This window comes from Hakea prostrata, chromosome 2 (assembly GCF_041222555.1).
Source record: "Hakea prostrata isolate BN-2017 chromosome 2, UWA_Hpros_2, whole genome shotgun sequence".
Lineage (NCBI taxonomy): Eukaryota > Viridiplantae > Streptophyta > Magnoliopsida > Proteales > Proteaceae > Hakea > Hakea prostrata.
Genome location: NC_142601.1, coordinates 59,868,156 through 59,886,158, shown reverse-complemented (window position 1 = coordinate 59,886,158; position 18,003 = coordinate 59,868,156). Strand labels below are relative to the sequence as shown.

The window sequence follows — 18,003 nt, the reverse complement described above, 5'->3', positions numbered from 1 at the left end:
ACCATTCATGGCTTGAATAGACCACCATAAAGACGTAATGATTTTAGTGGAAGTTGAAGATTGTGATACCTATTCATATTCAATATAAATGGGTTATGAATGGATTAAATGCTAATTAAACATCAATTTTTCAAAATTACCAGTGCAAGTTTAGGGATTCTATTATAAATTTCCCTATCTTGAAGAAGACAATGCCGTGAAGATTTTAAAAACAGCTCTGATCGACCATTCATTCCCAGAAAATAAGTTATTGAATCTCAAATAATTTATGAACTTAGAAGTAAATTTTATTAAAAGCCTTACCAACTAATTTGGTAAACTGGTTTTTGATTTGCTTAATCAAATTAAAGTGAGCCTTAATTCTCTCCATAAGATCAGTGTCTTGTACACAAAAAATAGATGGTTACTATAATCATACTGACACAATTTTGACAAGAAGTACTATTACAAATCACATCGTTCAAAGAAAATATTCTTGTTCAAACTTCAAACCTCAACTTTTTCAAAGGATTATGTGGTTTCCATAACCACCACAATTTATCCAAACACCCCCCTCCCCCCACCCAAAAAAAAAAGAAAAAACCCAAATGTTAATGTGTGAAGATCTCAAACCCCATGAAATCTTTGAGTGACATAAGTAGCAAGACAGAGAGAAACTGACATTTTGAGTGCATATGCAAGCAAATGAGACTTCCATATCTTCTTTTCTTTATTATAGATATATAGATTAAGTGTTGTGAGGAATTTCAAACTTAGATATATTTCATGAGTAAAGATAGTGACAAAGCAAACCGAAGTTTCCTTCTATACTTCACTCCCATTCTTTTGTCTCCTATCTCTTACTAAATTCTAACTTCTCCATCTCTCCAAATTTTTACCATTATAAGATGATATATTGTAACTGTAAAACAGACTATCTTTCCATACATAGCTGATTTATCATTTACTCTAAAATCTCTCATTAATCTTTTCTTGTCCATCAAATCCATTCAATTCTTATAGAGGAGATGGAGGAGAGTGACTTCCCAGCATCATCTCCCCCTATGGAATCACAGAAGATCACAGAGCCATGCCAGTCAGAGTCCTCAAGCATCCTATCCCTCAGTTCGGAGGAGAAGCAAAGAGAAAAGAAAGTAGACGAAGTAGAAGAAGACAAACAGGTAACAGAAAAGAAGAATAGTGATCTCTTATTAGATCTTAGTCTCTCTAACAGCCATCCAGATCATGGGGAGAAGGAAGAACTCAATCTTATCGACTGCTTCAACATGGGTTCATCACAGAATTCCCCAGATCAGTCTCCCCAAGGTGCAGAAGCTGAGCCAAGAGTCTTCTCCTGTAATTACTGCCAAAGGAAGTTCTATAGTTCACAAGCACTTGGTGGGCACCAGAACGCTCACAAACGTGAGAGGACTCTAGCAAAGAGAGGACAGAGGCTTGGAGGAGCAGCAGCGGCGGCTTTTGGGCATTCACCCTGTCATCGTTACTCAAGCTTGGCTTCTCTGCCTCTACATGGATCATTCAATAGGTCTCTTGGCATTCAAGTTCACTCCATGATCCATAAGCCATCTTACTATCCTTCCTCTTCAGGATCTTCTGGACAACTTTATGGGCATCATGGATGGTCAAGACCACCAATTGATCAACAACCAGCAATTGGGAGGTTAGCAGCAGACGATTATCATGTGACACAGGGAGGAGGAGCGCCGTCGTCGAGGGGCGGCGCCGCCCGGTTTGATGCTGTTAGGATGTCATCAGCTTCTAGTGCTGATGATGGAATTGGTGGGTATTGGTGGGCAGGTAGTGGGCGTCTGAAGACCAACCAAGACGAATCACAGAAGCTTGACTTGTCCCTCAAGCTCTAATAAAAACTAGTCCTTTTGATAGTTAATTCCTTAGTTCTTCCTCCATTGTTTTTCTTGTTCTTTTCTTCATTTTTTTTTCCTCTGATTTTGGCTGTTTAGTAGGAATATTCTGTACATTTTGAATATTATTTTTGTTAATGTAGGAGTCTTTTGACTCTTCAGGAACTCGTTTCTGCAATTCTTGAATTGGAAGTTTTAATTCAGACAGCCTGATAGATGGATCTAATTAAGAGTTTTGGTGATTAGGTTAGACTTTTTGGGTCAGTTTCGGTTTCCATAATCTTCGGGAATTCAAACTTGAGATTTATTAAATTTAGTCAGAAAGTTTTTGACTGGTTAAGGAAGCTCTCTAAGACATTCCCTAAAATGTACTCCTTCACACGAGCGTTACAAATTAAGTATTTGAACTCGTTCCGAATTCTAAGAAGCTTTTTATAGAATGTTTCTCTCTTCAGGGTTCTCCATGAGTTAGGCTGGGCTGGATTTTCTCCTGAAATATTTCTCATATTAATTAGTATCTCTATTAATCCAAATCCTATGTTAAAGATACCTTTTTAAATGGATTAAAATTAATCCCCATAACTGGAAATTTTCATGTGCTTAAATCAAGGGATACTCTCAACTATTGGATTTATGATTGACTTCAGATGCCCAATTTCCTAGAATCAGTTAAAATTTTGATTAGTTTTTTTCCACAAAAAGAAAAAGAGAAACTTCATTTTTTGTGTTTTTTGATCGATCTAAATGGTCAATGAGATCATTTTAGATGGGTCCCACTGAAGGGTAGTGGTGGATTTCCAGCCTCTTGATGTGCATTGAGCTATGCTTCTTTCACTCTGATAAAAGTGTACCCAACTGTCGATTTTGCAGTTCCATAAAAGGGGTGGTGGCTTTTAACCATGAAAGAAATTTACAGTGGCAGTTTTAAGTAGGTGGATTCAAAGTAAACATCAATGAGAAATTATGCCAAATAAAGAAATTCTAGACCAAACCCATTCCAACTTTGTATGGTGTAAAATAATCATGTGATTAATTGGGGCAAGATTTAAAATTAAATTGGGAGGGGGGGAGGGGGGGGGAGGGTAAAGGGACCATTTGATTCCAATCTTATCAAGAGAACACTAGAAACCAATTGAGAAAGATTGCCTTGAAGATATGGAACTTTCACTTTGTTTCAGGAGAAAACAATGGGATTTGGGTTTGTCTCCAGATGTCATTATCTCATAATGAACTTGTTTCTGTTTAGTAAATTTTCTGACAAAGAAGGCTTTCTTCCACTATTATTTAGTCTTAAATATGTTATTTTATCTTGAAAGTGATGAAGGTGATTGGAAGGTATACTTGTCTTCTTCCCAAGGATTGTTTGGTGTGTCACTTAAAATAAGTTTGAAAATCTCAACAGATGGATTTGGTCATATCTTCTGTAAATGTATCATTGACAAGCCACTCTCCTACTGAAGTGGGATCCACATAACAGACCCCACCCATTAATTTTTGAAGAATAGAAGGTATGGGTCATGTGTGGCAGGTTGTGATGAGAGCTTCTTTGAAAGAATTAATTTCAAGACCCATCAAGTTGGAAGTTGGAACCTTGCAAGTGTTCAAAACCATGAACATATTATCTCTGCTGCTGAGTCCTTTTGTTTGGCGACTGTGATCAATGTCGCCAGGAAGGAGTCAAGATCTGCAGTTCAATTTTCACTAGCCAAACTGCTTGCTGAGCTGCTGCAACAATTTATTTATTACCAACAGAGTATATCATAGTTACTGCTTTGACCCTAAGAAAACCTATTTTGCTTTGTTCTAAAACTTTTCCTGCACATGATAATTTTACACGAAATATCTATGCCATCCAAATTATTCCTGGATTCTAATGTTGTTTCCCCTTTCAAACAAGAAAGCCTACACAAATTTATATAAAAATATTCCTACTTTCAATTTTTCACATTCTAGAAATGTGAACCCCACCTTAATCCGTAATGACTATGCTGAAGACTACTGCAAGCAACTAAGTGAAAGTAAGGATGGGTTCAAAGTGGGGAAAAAATTGAATAAAAACACATGAACCTATGAAGCTGCAGAAAAAGCTCTATCTCAGGAAAAAAAAAAAAGAAAATATATCCAGGAAATTTTAAATCCTGAACCTTAATCTTAAATTTATTAAATCGATAATTCAAACATAACCTTTAATCACATTGTAAGACTTATCGGCACAAACAAATAGCCGAAAGAATATAAAAAAGCAAAAAAGGCATTGAAAACAGACTCATAAAGATTGTTATGTATGAAAGCTTCCAGAATAAAAAGGGAGGCAGTGGAAGATAATAGTCAGCCAGAACCAATAGATTGAGAGAGACCCAAAAAGCAGAACAAGCTTTTTGATCTATAGATTCCATCTCAACCACTCTGACGCACTCGTCCATCTTTTACCACAGACATTCTCCTTTCTCTTTTTCACTTCTGGAACACAACAAAAAGAGAAAAGAGAGGGGGAACTGGGGAAGGGGGAGAGTTCATTACATAACCAGCCTCCAAACAACTTTTAAGTACATAACAGAGCTTTTTTATATATCAAGAAAGGTAAGTTAGAAAAGATATAAGGAAGTTTCAGGAAACAAGAGATGGAACTTCCAGGAAATGGTTACTTCATAAGTGAAAGGTGGAGATGGGTAATGCACTGATGGCAACCAAGTCAAAATTGGTACAGTAGACAGAATGAAGAACATTAAAAAAAAATTTACACTTTATTTTAGAAAACGATTTCTTAAAGACCATGCTTTTAGAATTAAACTATGAACTAATAAAATAATAGAAGTTGAAAAAGAAAATCAATAATTAGCGTTAAGAATGGTTTAGACAGGGAAATGATGTAGCTGGAAAGCAATCAACAGCGACAACTTGACCCCTGGGAAGCAGTAAACAGCTACAACCCGACCCCATCAGAGACTTCAGCATCTTTAAATCTCAAAGTCTTCTAACCCCACCTCATTTGTCTTCACTAAAAACACAAAATTTGGTAAAGCTTTCTGAACCAGTGGTGCAGACTTCCTTGCAACACAACATTACTCTTCCAAGGTATCCAAGACATCCATCACACGTGTCACACCCTACATAGTCTGAATTCAATCTGTGACTCTTATGCAATTGAACTTGAACTTGCCATATCATTGATGATTTGGTCAACTTGTGAATAATCCCTTTCAAGCTAACCTATATTTGGAGCTTGGCCTTATTGTTCTGTTCAAAGCAGATCATCCCCAGGTCAACTAGCTTGGTATACTCTAACTCAGTCAATGTTCTGTAGAGGTGACTGAGTGACTGAAAGACTAAATTTATGATAACCTAGAATGAAATTTTATAGGTCCTCACAGGTCAACTTGAATGCATATCACATTGAAGTGCTCAAAAATCAGATTAGGATAACTCTAAGAAGACTGCATTATTTCCCCATAAGATCAATAGCTTTTCGATCTAGAAGACTTGCAAAACATACTAACAGAGGTAAGCATGACTAATCCAAGATTTTATTACCATCCACAATTCAACAGGATAAGAAAGAAAAAATTGTGAAATCTATTCCACTGAAGTCTGATGGAGTTGACACAGTAGAGGCCATTAATCAGGGAGACGTAGCATGTGAACAACTGGAAAAAAAATGTTTTAAAAATATATACTATGGATTCATTATCCCGGCTGAATAACTGGTGTTGTTCCTACTCACCATCTTATTTTGATGAAGAGCTCCATTCAAGACCAAAGCATCCCTGTAACCTTCACAAATGACATGATAAAATTTGATTGTCATAAGGGATATCAATTTTTTCCTAGGCCATTTTAGACTGAACGCAGCTTTTAGTTGGTCAATTTACTATAACCAAGTCTTTGGAACATGAAGAGGAGACCTATACAAAAGTCCCCAGATTGATTTGCATCTCATAATAATCAACATTCCACATTCCCCACTCTGACAAGATATTTTTTTTCAAAATTTTTCATTATTGAACTTCCATCCACATCAAATGTCGCTTAGAGAAACAATTTTTGAAGATCTGGCACTATGAAAGAAGGAATCAGGTAATCAAGGAGAACAGGTATTAAATTGACTATATTTGGAACCTACAAATCAGTAATCAGTTCGAAACCCATTCAGAATAATGCCAATTAGACCACAACCATGACAGGTTAACACCTTAAGCGGAAAAAAAAAAAAAAAAAGGAATTTGACTTCCAATGGTCTTCTCCAGTGTTGGAAAATAAATGGCAACACCTTCTAAAAGGCCTGAAATTATAGGATCAATCAGACAGTGCTTCAAATCACTCACGAAAAGGAAGGGTTAACAATCCAATATTTTTCACCAATTAAGTATGGGTTCTAATGGATGTTGATATGCTAGTGATGCTGTCTTTATTCGGACAGCAGTGCCCCTCCTTTTAGCTTTCACTGACGACTGGTTTCTCCCTCCTTAACTTCCATACTCAAAATAAGGGGGATAAGAAATACGCATATGGTAGAGGGAGGACCTAAGTCTTCTGTTTCATATATAGTTCACCCACCCCGCACTACGGCTGATGCTTATAGGCAAACGTCTGTCCACCAAACCACAACCTCTTTGAAAATAGGAAAGGTGGAATCCAAGATAAGTGAGACGTTGTAAAACGCCTAAATGACTTGGCCAAATGGGCTGGTAAATTAGGAAAAAAATCCTACAATCTCCCACTTGGACAATATGACCATACTCATCAAAAACAAAGATATTTCTATTCTAGCAGATAATCCTATTATCGATTTTATACTGAAATACCTTGAATGAATCATCTTGTTAATGCAAATCAAGGTGGTTAATGCCACTTGTATTTACACACTCCCTTCCGCAAATACTACACCAATAATTCCATCCAAACTGGCACAGAAAATGGATAAACAAGCATATAATGGTCCAAGACGACAATATCTGACTCAGATTAAGATACAAGTGTATATAAAGATAAAGATGAGAAACATTCTGAAACCTTAAGAATATAATCAGCCAAATTAGAGTATGTGCTAAAACGTGATCAAAACATCAACTCTAACAAGACACATGTTAGTCCGACCAAAAAACAGCAAGACCCATGTTAGATCCAAGATCTATAAAGAGTTCAGACATTAATGCCTTAGTCAGCTGATATGTAAAATCAAATGGGAAATAAGAGATTTGACATTCCTAAAGGTTATAAAAAACCTAACAAGTATATAAAAACAATCCTTAAGAGAGGCGACCAGGAGCAGGAGGCAAGGATCAAGATCTCAGTTTCAGGGCTAGTTTCGACCAGCCAGAAACCTAGATATGGCCTAGGAATTTTGGGATGAAACATGACATATGATGGGCTGATCAAAACCATCAAAACTAGTTGAAACTATCTAAGGTCAAAACTAGTTAAAACTCATGAAAATGCGTTGGTTGAAATTGGTCATAACTTGTTAGTCATAACTATTGAAATTTTCAAAGACTGCTGAAACTTGTCAAAAAAAGACTGTTAAAAGGAACCCATGTTCTTGATCGGTTTCTTTTTACCCAAATGCCATTTTGATCAAAACCTGAGTCATGGCAACCGGTCATTCGTTCAACTCAAACTGAAGTTTCTAGTTTCTACTTTCCAGGGGTTGCGGTATTGTGCAGAAAGAAACCCATTAAAAAAGGGTTGAACCTTGTATCTATTATTCCAATTTCCAACTTGCAAGGGGACACTACACCAGAGTAGTCAAGTTTCAGACCTGGTTTACTGCTGGTATACCTTACAGCTCAGTTCATCAGACCCAATTATTGTTGACAGTTTACTACCAAGTTGTGGATACTGTTAAAGCATTGGTGACCTTCAAACTTTCATTTTTAAGGCTAGTTTCTATTTGCTGGCTTTACTTGCTATTCTCTCCTGGTAGTTATTTAAGCAGTTAAGCCCCCATCTGGCCGCCTGATGTAGCCTTATATGAAGTAAGGGTCAGTTAGAAGGATCTTTACAGAACCAGCTAATTCAAGAATGCCAAAACTGTGAAGCAACTTCGGGGTTAGAGTTAATGCTGGGCGTTTCTATCAACTTAATGTGGAGTAGAATATATGTTGGAAGTAGAAACTATATCAGGTTGTTAAGTTCGGAGTTATGGATAATTCCTAGTAGAAATAGGACTTAAGGGTAAAAAGGTAATTTCATGCAATTAGTTGGGTGAGTGGATATGGAACTTGGTTGAGTCTCCATGGGGCAAGGAGAAGATTCAATCAAAATTTCAGCAGGTTTTAACAGTTTATATTTAGCTGGGCAGAATTCTTGTGAAATACAATTTGCATATCAAGTTCTTGAAGGTAGTTGCAGTCCTTTAATGGCAGCAGCTTAATTAAACTTGAAATTTGAATAAAATTGGACACATGAATGTTAAGGTTTTAAAGGAATTTTTGAGTAGCAAAGGAGATTGAGTGTGGGGGAATGATATATGGCTGCTGTGGGTCAACCATGCATGGTATCTAATGCTATATCTAGGCTGTGGGTAGGATTTAATAAACTATAGCCAAAGAGCGAAAATAAAGAAGCAGAAAATATAACGTATTTCGAAGGTTAGGAACTAAAAGGGGTCTGGGGGAATGCAATTAACTCACAGTAGTGCTGATTTAGCTTCGGCAGGAGCTTGTTAATGGCTGAAACTTGAACTAGCAATCTTCAAGTTGGTTGAAAAGGTTTTGATAAGAACATCCCAGGTGGAATTGATTTACCCTGATTCCGTGATTTCTGGGGAGTAGGTTTCATGTTTTGTAATAGTTTCTTGTATCAATTCCTGAAACATAAAAAGAATCAACTGTGTTTGTTCAAAAACAGAGCACCCACATGTAAGAAGAGGATATCAAGGTGGGTTGGTCAAGCCACCAGAACAAATTCAAATTGTGATCAAGTCGCTCTCTGGTTAGGATCAATGATGTGAACTGGATCCAAGACCACCCAAAGAAGGCCCAGGGAGGTCGCCAGTACCCTGCAGCCTTGCCACCAGCAGAAGAAAATTCAGCCAGCATAGGGGCATTCTGGTCATTCTAGGTGTCCTTGGTCCAACCCAACTTGATCTAAGTAGAACCAAAACTTTATCAGGATTCCAGTTCTACTCTTATTTTGATATTTGGGTTAGTCTTTGTGAAGTTATGAAAGAGTCCTAGTCAAGTTAGGAGTCCTACTTAGAGAGTGATTCCTTTAGCTGTAGTCCATTCCTACTGGAAGACTAGTCCTACTCTTGTTTGTAATTTGATTCATCCTAGGAAGAGTGTAAAAGCCATTAGTGAAGTAGGAGTCCAAAGGAAAATAGAAGTTCTTCTTTCTAAGTTGGAGACCTATCTTAAAAGGGATTCCTTCTTAAATTAGAAGTCCTTATACGTTTGCACTTTTATTCAGTTGGGAGTCCTTGATAGAATGAGAATCCTAAGTCAAATAAGAGTCCTAGTTTGATTTGCTTCCTAATGTTGAGTCTTAGTATGAATCCTTCATGTGAGGCTATAAATATGGGACATTGCTTGTAAAGAAGACAGTTTATGATTGATTGAATAAAATTGAGTTGAAGGAGAATCGAGTGGAATTGCAAGGTTTCCAAGAAGGAAGCCTGCTGCTGTTGTGTTCGCAGGATTTGTTGCAAGTATTCAAGTTCCCTTTCTTCTACAAGTATACAAGCCCCCACCTCCTGCCCCTACCTTTCTTCTTCTTTCTCCAATTGTGGCCTTCTTGTTTCCCCCTCCCCTAACCTGCGGTAGCCATAGTTCTTCCCAAATCCTAAACCCTAGATCACCCATCCCCTCTCCCACATCCCAATACCATAAAAAGGGGTGAGAAAAATAAACGTCCCACATGTAGTGAGTGGGGGACTAGGAAATGATTTTGTGGAAAAGTTGCAAATGTGGGTCCCACTTTTATTATATCCCTCACTTTTTCACAAAATCCTACTAAATATGTGAGACTTTTAAAAGAGATGGGGTGGGAAAAGTGACATGTCATGTCAATAGACAAGCTTGCCCACTTTCCCACCCCGATTGAATCAAACAAACCATGATTTGAGATTTAATGGAAAATTTTACTTTTTCCCACCCCACTTCAAATTCAGCAAACAAATGATGCCTTCGGGAACCTCTCCCCCCCCCCCTCCCTAGTTTTCAATCCCAACCTTAGGCCTAACCATCCCCCTTAAACAGTAGAAGACTGAATCCCTTCTTCTTCCCCTATACCCAAATCCAATATCCCTTTTTTATTTTTCCCGAATTTTTCTAGAATTTTTGGACTTCTGAAAGGACCTAAATTCAAGGTCAAATCTACGGCAATCTAACCATTAAATATGTCCCAAACTTTAGGAACCTCACCCCCCCCCCCCCCAAAAAAAAAAGCTAGTGACCTTCCCTCTCAATTTCTGCCCAACTGGATCCACCAAACCCTAGTATAAACTCATAATTCTTTTGCTACCTTAAATTTGCATCCCTAGCCTTCTTTCATCTAGTTCTCTCAAACCCTTAGCCAGAATCTTATTCCCTTTTAGAATTATGATCCCCTACCCCTCCTTAAAGTTTGACCTTAATCCTAACCCTAGCCATCTCCTAGAAACCCTAAAAATAAGAAAATCCTAAGTTTCTTAAAGCCTAGATTCGGGTTCTGAATTTAAAATTACAGCAAGGTTCAGATCTGGAATTCAACAAACTCTAGAGCCCTAAGTCAAACCCAAACTCTAAAGGCCCTAGAACCTTTCAAATCAGCCATACCTAAACAGCAGGGTTGCAAGACCCTAATTTCACTGCTGGTTTACTTAAATTGATCCTGAAGACTGGCCCTTGACTTGGGGGGGGGGGGGGTACATCAGTCAACAAGCCTTCAAAAATTCAACATCATTAACAAAGAAGATAGCAAAGCCCTTGCACTTCAAAATTCTAGAGAACTCCCCGAAATAGAAACCATAGGCATGAAACTGCAGAGAATCAGACCAAGATGACTTTAATCCTTCATATACTTGATGGTCTGTGATAAGCCCCTTGTATCACGAGTCTACACTCAACAGCATGGAAAGCAAATCCCTAAAATCTAGGGAAGGAAACGATTGGAAGATTTGAAGAGTCATATTACATTTAGGTTACTTTTTAGGATTAGATTTGAAGGGTCCTATTCGAATTGGGATGATTCTGTTAATTAATACTGTAGGAACCAAATTGCTATAAATAGGGGGAAGGAAGAGTAGAAGAGACATGTTTTGAGTTATTGGGGAAGTTTAGGTGAGAGCTGTTGCTCTTGGGTAGCCGTAGGATTCACCTACTGCTAGTAGTGTGTATTGTTTCTTATTCAACTTTTATTCAAGGTCCATTATTATTATCATCTTCTTGAGTTATTCCATCTTTGTTAAGTTGCCTCAACCAGGTACTTATCAATTTGGTATCAGAGCCATCGATTCCAGGGGAATGGTAAAGAGCCGAATGGAGCAAAGGGTAGAGGAATTGGAAAGTATCGTGAAAGAGATTCAAGGTCAAGTTGGACTCTTGGCACAACACATAGAAAAAGGAGAAAAGGCGAATGACAATTTCAGAGAGGAATTAAGGGTCATGCTGTTAAAAGGAAAATCAGCAGAGATGCATACCTTAACGCCGGAGGTGAATGAAAACGAAGGAACTCTAGATTACAGCGAGCGAACAATCGAACCAAAGAAATCGAGAGACTTCCTTCCTAGACATCTTGAGATGCCGATTTTCATGGGGGAAGATCCGATGGGGTGGATCGCACGGGCTGAGAGGTACTTTGACCTGTAAAAACTAAGCGATGTAGAGAAACTCAGAACTGCAACTCTTTGTTTTGAAGGTGCGGCACTAGGATGGATACGATTCCGAGAATTGCAGCAGCCATTGTCATCGTGGAGAAACTTGAAAGAATCGATGATCCATCGATTTAACTCAGCACAACTGAAGACTCCCCAAGAAGCGTTGATTAATCATAAGCAAAGTGGGACGTTTGCAACATATAGAGAAGGGTTTGAGAAATTAGCAGCGGCAGCCGGAGCGGTAGATGAAGAATGGTTGAAAGGGGTGTTTTTCGCTGGTTTAGACGAAGAAGTGAGGGCGGAGGTACGATTATTTGGCCTCACCAATTTGGGCCAAATGATGGACCTGGCCCAAGACGTGGAGGACAAAAATAGAGTGGGGAAACATAAGAAATCTTTTTTTGCCCAGCCCACTCAATCGGCCCAAAATTTAACCTCACGTTTTATTAACTTCAGCCCACCTAACACCAATATTAGAGGAACCAGTACGGTTTAGGGAACCGGAATTAACCAAAGCTTTAACAGCTCGGTTTGCCCAAACCAAAGAAGTGAACCCTCGTCTTCCTCTTCACAATCTCGACCTGCAACCACAGCGGCGACGGTGAACTCAGGACGCTCACGATGGCTATCCCAGGAAGAAATCAAAGATAAAATGGACAAAGGGGTATGTTTCAGGTGTGACGCTCCATACTCCAAAGGCCACCGATGCCCTCTGAAGCAACTAAGGTTGTTGTTCCTCCACGACGATGATAATCCAGAAGTTGCAGCAGCGGAAGGAGTGATCGATGACGACAATACGACGTCGAAATGAAGCCAATGCTTGAGACGGAACTCTCACATACTTCTTTGGTGGGAATCGATTCACCACATACCTTGAAACTAACGGGACAGATAAATGGCTGTGAAGTCATCGTTTTGATCGATTGTGGTGCAACGCACAATTTCGTCGCTCAAGAGTTGGTGGAGCCGTTGGGATTGGTAATCCAGAAAACAAAATTTCAGGTTGCTTTGGGAAATGGAACGATTAGCAAAGGTACGGGGATCTGTCGACAGATTCCGATCCAGTTGGGCGGTGAGGTCTTTGTACAAAATTTTTACCCTTTCAATTTGGGTAGCATTGATATAATCTTGGGCGTAGAATGGTTGCAGACACTCGAGGAGGTACGCAATAATTGGCGTTTGAGAACCATGAACTTTGAGTGGCAAGGACGACCCATAAAACTAAATGGGGATCCGACTTTGCTGCGATTGGAAACAACATTGAAAAGTGTGCTACATTCTATTCAAGCAAGCGGTGATGGCTACTGGCTGCAGCCTCAGCATCCCGACGGAGACGATATAGAGGTACACCAGAGTACAGCAGTATCAAATTTATTAACCGACTTTGCTCAACTATTTGCTGAACCAACTGAACTGCCACCAAGAAGGAAGCAAGACCACCGGATACGGCTAGCCGAGAAAAGTAACCCACCTAATATTCGACCCTATCATTACCCACTCTCAAAAAAAGGAGGTCGAAAGGTTGGTACAGGAAATGTTAATAGTAAGATTGGTACGGCCTAGTGTGAGTCCTTACTCCAATCCAATATTGTTGGTTCGAAAGAAGGATGGCGGATGGCAATTCTGCGTGGATTATCGTGCCTTGAATAAACTCACGGTTCCTAACAAGTTCCCCATTCCCGCAATTGACGAACTGTTGGATGAGTTGGGCGGAGCCACAGTGTTCACCAAACTTGATCTGAGAGCAAGATACCACCAGATCAGAATGGCGGAAGGTGATGAGGAAAAGACGACTTTTCGTACTCATAATGGGCATTACGAGTTCCTGGTGATGCCATTTGGGCTTTCAAATGCTCCGGCCACATTTCAATCACTCATGAATGAGGTATTTTGAGAACATTTGCGAAAATTTATTTTGGTGTTCTTTGACGATATCTTGGTGTATAGCAGGACCATGGAGGAACATATGGGTCATTTGCGAACCACCTTTATACTTCTCACACAGCACCACCTTGTTGTCAACCGAAAAAAATGCATATTTGGGGTTGCTACACTGGAGTATTTTGGGCACATCATATCTAAAGACGGAGTTGCTGCGGATCCATGAAAGATCAAGTGCATGGTGGAGTGGCCCCAACCCGCCAATCTTAAAACCTTGCGAGGGTTTTTAGGTTTAAAAGGGTATTACCGCAGATTCGTCCAAGATTATGGAAAGATTGCCGCTCCGCTTACTAACTTATTGAGGAAAGATGCATTTCAGTGGAGTAAAGAGGCAACAACGGCGTTTAATGCCCTCAAGACAGCAATGACAACCATTCCAGTATTGGTTATGCCAGATTTCACAAAGGAGTTTTTGGTGGAGATTGATGCTTCAGGTTTTGGGCTGGGTGCGTTTTTTATGCAAGATGGCCACCCCATTGCCTACTGGAGCCAAGTGTTGTCCCCTCGCGCACAAACCAAGTTGGTCTATGTGAAAGAACTAATGGCAATTGTGCTAGCTATCCAGAAATGGCGTCACTACTTGATAGGGAGACATTTCAAAGTACGAACTGATCAAAAGAGTTTGAAATATTTGCTGGAACAACGCATTGTGTCTACTAATCAACAGAAGTGGGTCTTAAAGCTTTTGGGATTTGATTTTGAGATATTGTATCGACCGGGCAGCGAAAATAAAACCGCCGATGCTCTCTCGCGACGGTCTAAGGATGATAAGCAGCTTCTCTCTATGACAACAGCAACTTGGCAGGAAAGTGAGGGTTTAGATGTGGCAGTTCACGCCTCAAAGCGTTATCAAAAAATTATTCAGGCCTTGCTGAAAGGATCCCAAGACTATCCTAACTATCATCTCCAACAAGGAACATTACTCTATAAAAACAAGTTAGTCATCCCTAAAGGATCCCCCCTAATTCCCAAATTATTGTCCGAATATCACTCCACCCCAGTTGGTGGGCATTCAGGGTTTCTGCGGACCTACAAGAGATTGACGGCTGTGGTCTATTGGATGGGAATGAAGGCTGCTGTTCAAGACTTTGTGGCTAGTTGTGATGCCTGTCAGCGCAGTAAATACTTGGCTATGAAACCCGCAGGTCTTCTTCAACCGCTGCCAATTCTGGAACGCATTTGGGAGGATATTAGTATGGATTTTATTGGCGGCTTACCCAAGACTAAAGGCGGGGACACAGTGCTGGTGGTTGTGGATCGTCTCACCAAATACACCCATTTCCTTGCTCTTTCACACCCTTACTCTCTGAGGAAGTGGCTGCATCATTCACTAGGGAAGTTATCCGCTTGCATGCATTTCCGCGATCCATTGTCTCATATCGCGATCGTGTCTTCCTTGGTCATTTATGGATGGAGTTATTCAAGCTAGTAGGCACCCACCTGAAGTATAGCAGCGCCTATCATCCACAAACCGATGGCCAAACAGAAGTAGTGAATCGCAGCCTTGAAATTTACTTATGTTGTTTCTGTGCTCACCAACCAAAGGATTGGATTAATTGGTTACCTTGGGCGGAGTATTGGTACAACACGACATTCAATTCAGCCACTAAAATGTCTCCATTCCAGATTGTATATGGCCGTGAACAGCCTTCACTTTTGTGTTGGGAAGATGGCCGGTCCAAGGTTGATGATGTTGATGTGTTCCTTCGTGAGCGAAATTGAGTATTGGATGATCTCAAATCTAATCTCCGGGTGGCCCAAGAACGGATGCGTGCCACCGCTGATCCCAATCGCCGGGAGGTGCACTACAAGGTGGGGGATGAGGTCTTTCTTAAGCTCCAGCCTTATCGTTTTCAGAAACTTGCCAACCGCCCAAACAAAAAGCTAAGCCATCGTTTCTACGGGCCATACCAAATCATAGAGCAAGTGGGCCCCGCGGCTTATCGGTTACAGTTACCAGAGGGGACTCGCATCCACCCTATGTTTCACGTTTAGCAGTTAAAACCAGCATTTGGTCAACACACGGTCCCCCAGCCTCTTCCCTCATGTTTGCGAGAGAATGGCGAGTTACATCCCACACCAGAACAATTGCTTAGCATTTGCTTCTCGGCCCAGGGGGTTTTGGAAGTTTTGATTCAATGGAACAGACTGCCTCCTTGTTCAAATACTTGGGAAACTTATGACGAGATGCAGTCCCACTTTCCAGATTTTCACCTTGAGGACAAGGTGAAACTGTTGGAGGGGAGTATTGATAAGCCCCTTGTATCACGAGTCTACACTCGACAGCATGAAAAGCAAATCCCTAAAATCTAGGGAAGGAAACGATTGGAAGATTTGAAGAGTCATATTACATTTAGGTTACTTTTTAGGATTAGATTCGAAGAGTCCTATTCGAATTAGGATTAGATTTGAAGGGTCCTATTCGAATTGGGATGATTAATACTGTAGGAACCAAATTGCTATAAATAGGGGGAAGGAAGAGTAGAAGAAACATGTTTTGAGTTATTGGGGAAGTTTAGGTGAGAGCTGTTGCTCTTGGGTAGCCGTAGGATTCACCTACTGCTAGTAGTGTGTATTGTTTCTTATTCAACTTTTATTCAAGGTCCATTATTATTATCATCTTCTTGAGTTATTCCATCTTTGTTAAGTTGCCTCAACCAGGTACTTATTAGTCTGATAAGAGGCGGTCCCAGTTCATGTTTGGAGCAGCAAACTATTAGAAAGACATCAGTAGACAAGCAGCACAAGATTGCCGCAGGTAAAGCCAAGAGACTCCTAGAGATGACTCTCCAAGATATCATAATAGTAGTTTCGGATTCTGGATCACAAATTGCTCGGACATCATGTGAAAATTAGCAATTAACAAACCAGAACCACAATAAAGAGAAAGGGAAGAAAAAGAGGATTGGAGAGATTGCTCGAGGGTTGCGAGAACTAGCAGACTGTCCTCCTCATGATCAAGTAAATAATGTTTGAAACAAAGCTTAGGATATAATATTTTCCCAGACCTATTACAAGTGAAACGGGAAAGTAAATAAAACAAAATAAGGGAAGTAAGCTAGCTTACAGTAGTTAATTTAAGACTTTAAACAAAGGACGGAGAACAGCCATGCATGATTCATATGTACTTCAACGGTATGTTAACATCTTGTACTCCTAAGCTGGCTATCGTGGTAGCCATACTAGAATAGAATAACGTCAACACACCTTAATCAGTCTACTGAAATTCTCTCTAAGTAGACAATTGTCTTGACGTGTGGTTTCAGATCTTGTGTTGGTTTCATAAACCCAGCTTCCGGGTGATTGGTCGTTCATAATCCAGGCTTTAGGTGAAGAGACACTAACTTTAGTAATGCACAAAGAGAAAGACCTCTCAGATAAAAACTAAATGATAGAACTTTATGGCAACAAGGAAAAAGATATGCATATGCTAAGTAGTTTGAAAATGTAGAGGTAGTTACTAGTATTTCATACAGTAAACTACATAAATTAGTAATCACATAACCCAGTGGCCATTAATAACACTGCACACTGCATGTACAACAACAATAACAACAAGACTTGTCCTAACTAAATGGGGTGGGCTACATGGATTCTTGCTTTCTTTCCAATCAGCCCTGTTTCAGGCCATGCTAGATGCAAAGAATAAGCTAAGCATATCATTTCTCACCACTTCTCTTAAGGCTATCTTAAGTCTACCTCTAACTCTTCTTATTTCTTCAATTTGGATAATATCACTTCTCCATACAAGGGCATTTATAGACCTCAACTGGACATGATTGTGCCAACTTAAACAACTTTCTCATAGATTGTCACTTATCAGAGCTCCCCTTGGACCGAGGAGGGGGATTTTTTAAAATTTTCTTTAGCTTAAGCCCATTTTGGCCCCTATTCTTTCTAATCTTTTGACCTTTTGGCCCCTTTTACAATATAAAATATTAGCATTTGCACCCCCCCCCCCCCAAAAAAAAAAAAAAAAAAGGAGAAGAAACCCTTAAGGGTAAAGGCATTTACTCCTAGACTAGCTTTAATATGATCACTCCTTATCTTATCCTTCCTAGTTTTGCCACTCATCCATCTTAGCATCCTCATTTATGCTACACTAAGTTTATCTATATGAGCCCAACACTCTGCACCATACATCATAGCTGGTCGAACAATGATCCAATAGAAATTTTCTTTTGAACTTTAAAGAAGTATGTCAATCACAGAAGATCCCAAACGCACCACCCCACTTCATCCATCCTATTTTAATTCTTTGGAAAACATCATCCTCTATATCACCTTTTCTATTTAAGATTAAACCAAAGTACCTAAAAGCAATTGCTTTGAAGAATCCTTATCATCAAGTTTCACCATCTCATTGTTCACTCGATTCATGACCAAAGTTACAAACTAGATATTTTG

General features: G+C 39.6%; 1 protein-coding gene across 1 annotated transcript; it reads left to right on the top strand.

Annotated features, from left to right (window-relative positions):
* Window positions 1–694: 694 nt before the first annotated feature.
* ZFP1 (zinc-finger protein 1) lies at window positions 695–2,233 on the top strand. Its single transcript, XM_089143114.1, has one exon. The coding sequence runs from the start codon at window positions 1,008–1,010 to the stop codon at window positions 1,860–1,862; it is 855 nt and encodes a 284-aa protein (XP_088999240.1). The 5' UTR covers window positions 695–1,007; the 3' UTR covers window positions 1,863–2,233.
* Window positions 2,234–18,003: the final 15,770 nt, after the last annotated feature.

Excerpts from the sequence above, each read along its gene's own strand:
- ZFP1 (XM_089143114.1), top strand. The coding sequence starts at position 1,008 with ATGGAGGAGAGTGACTTCCCAGCATCATCTCCCCCTATGGAATCACAG.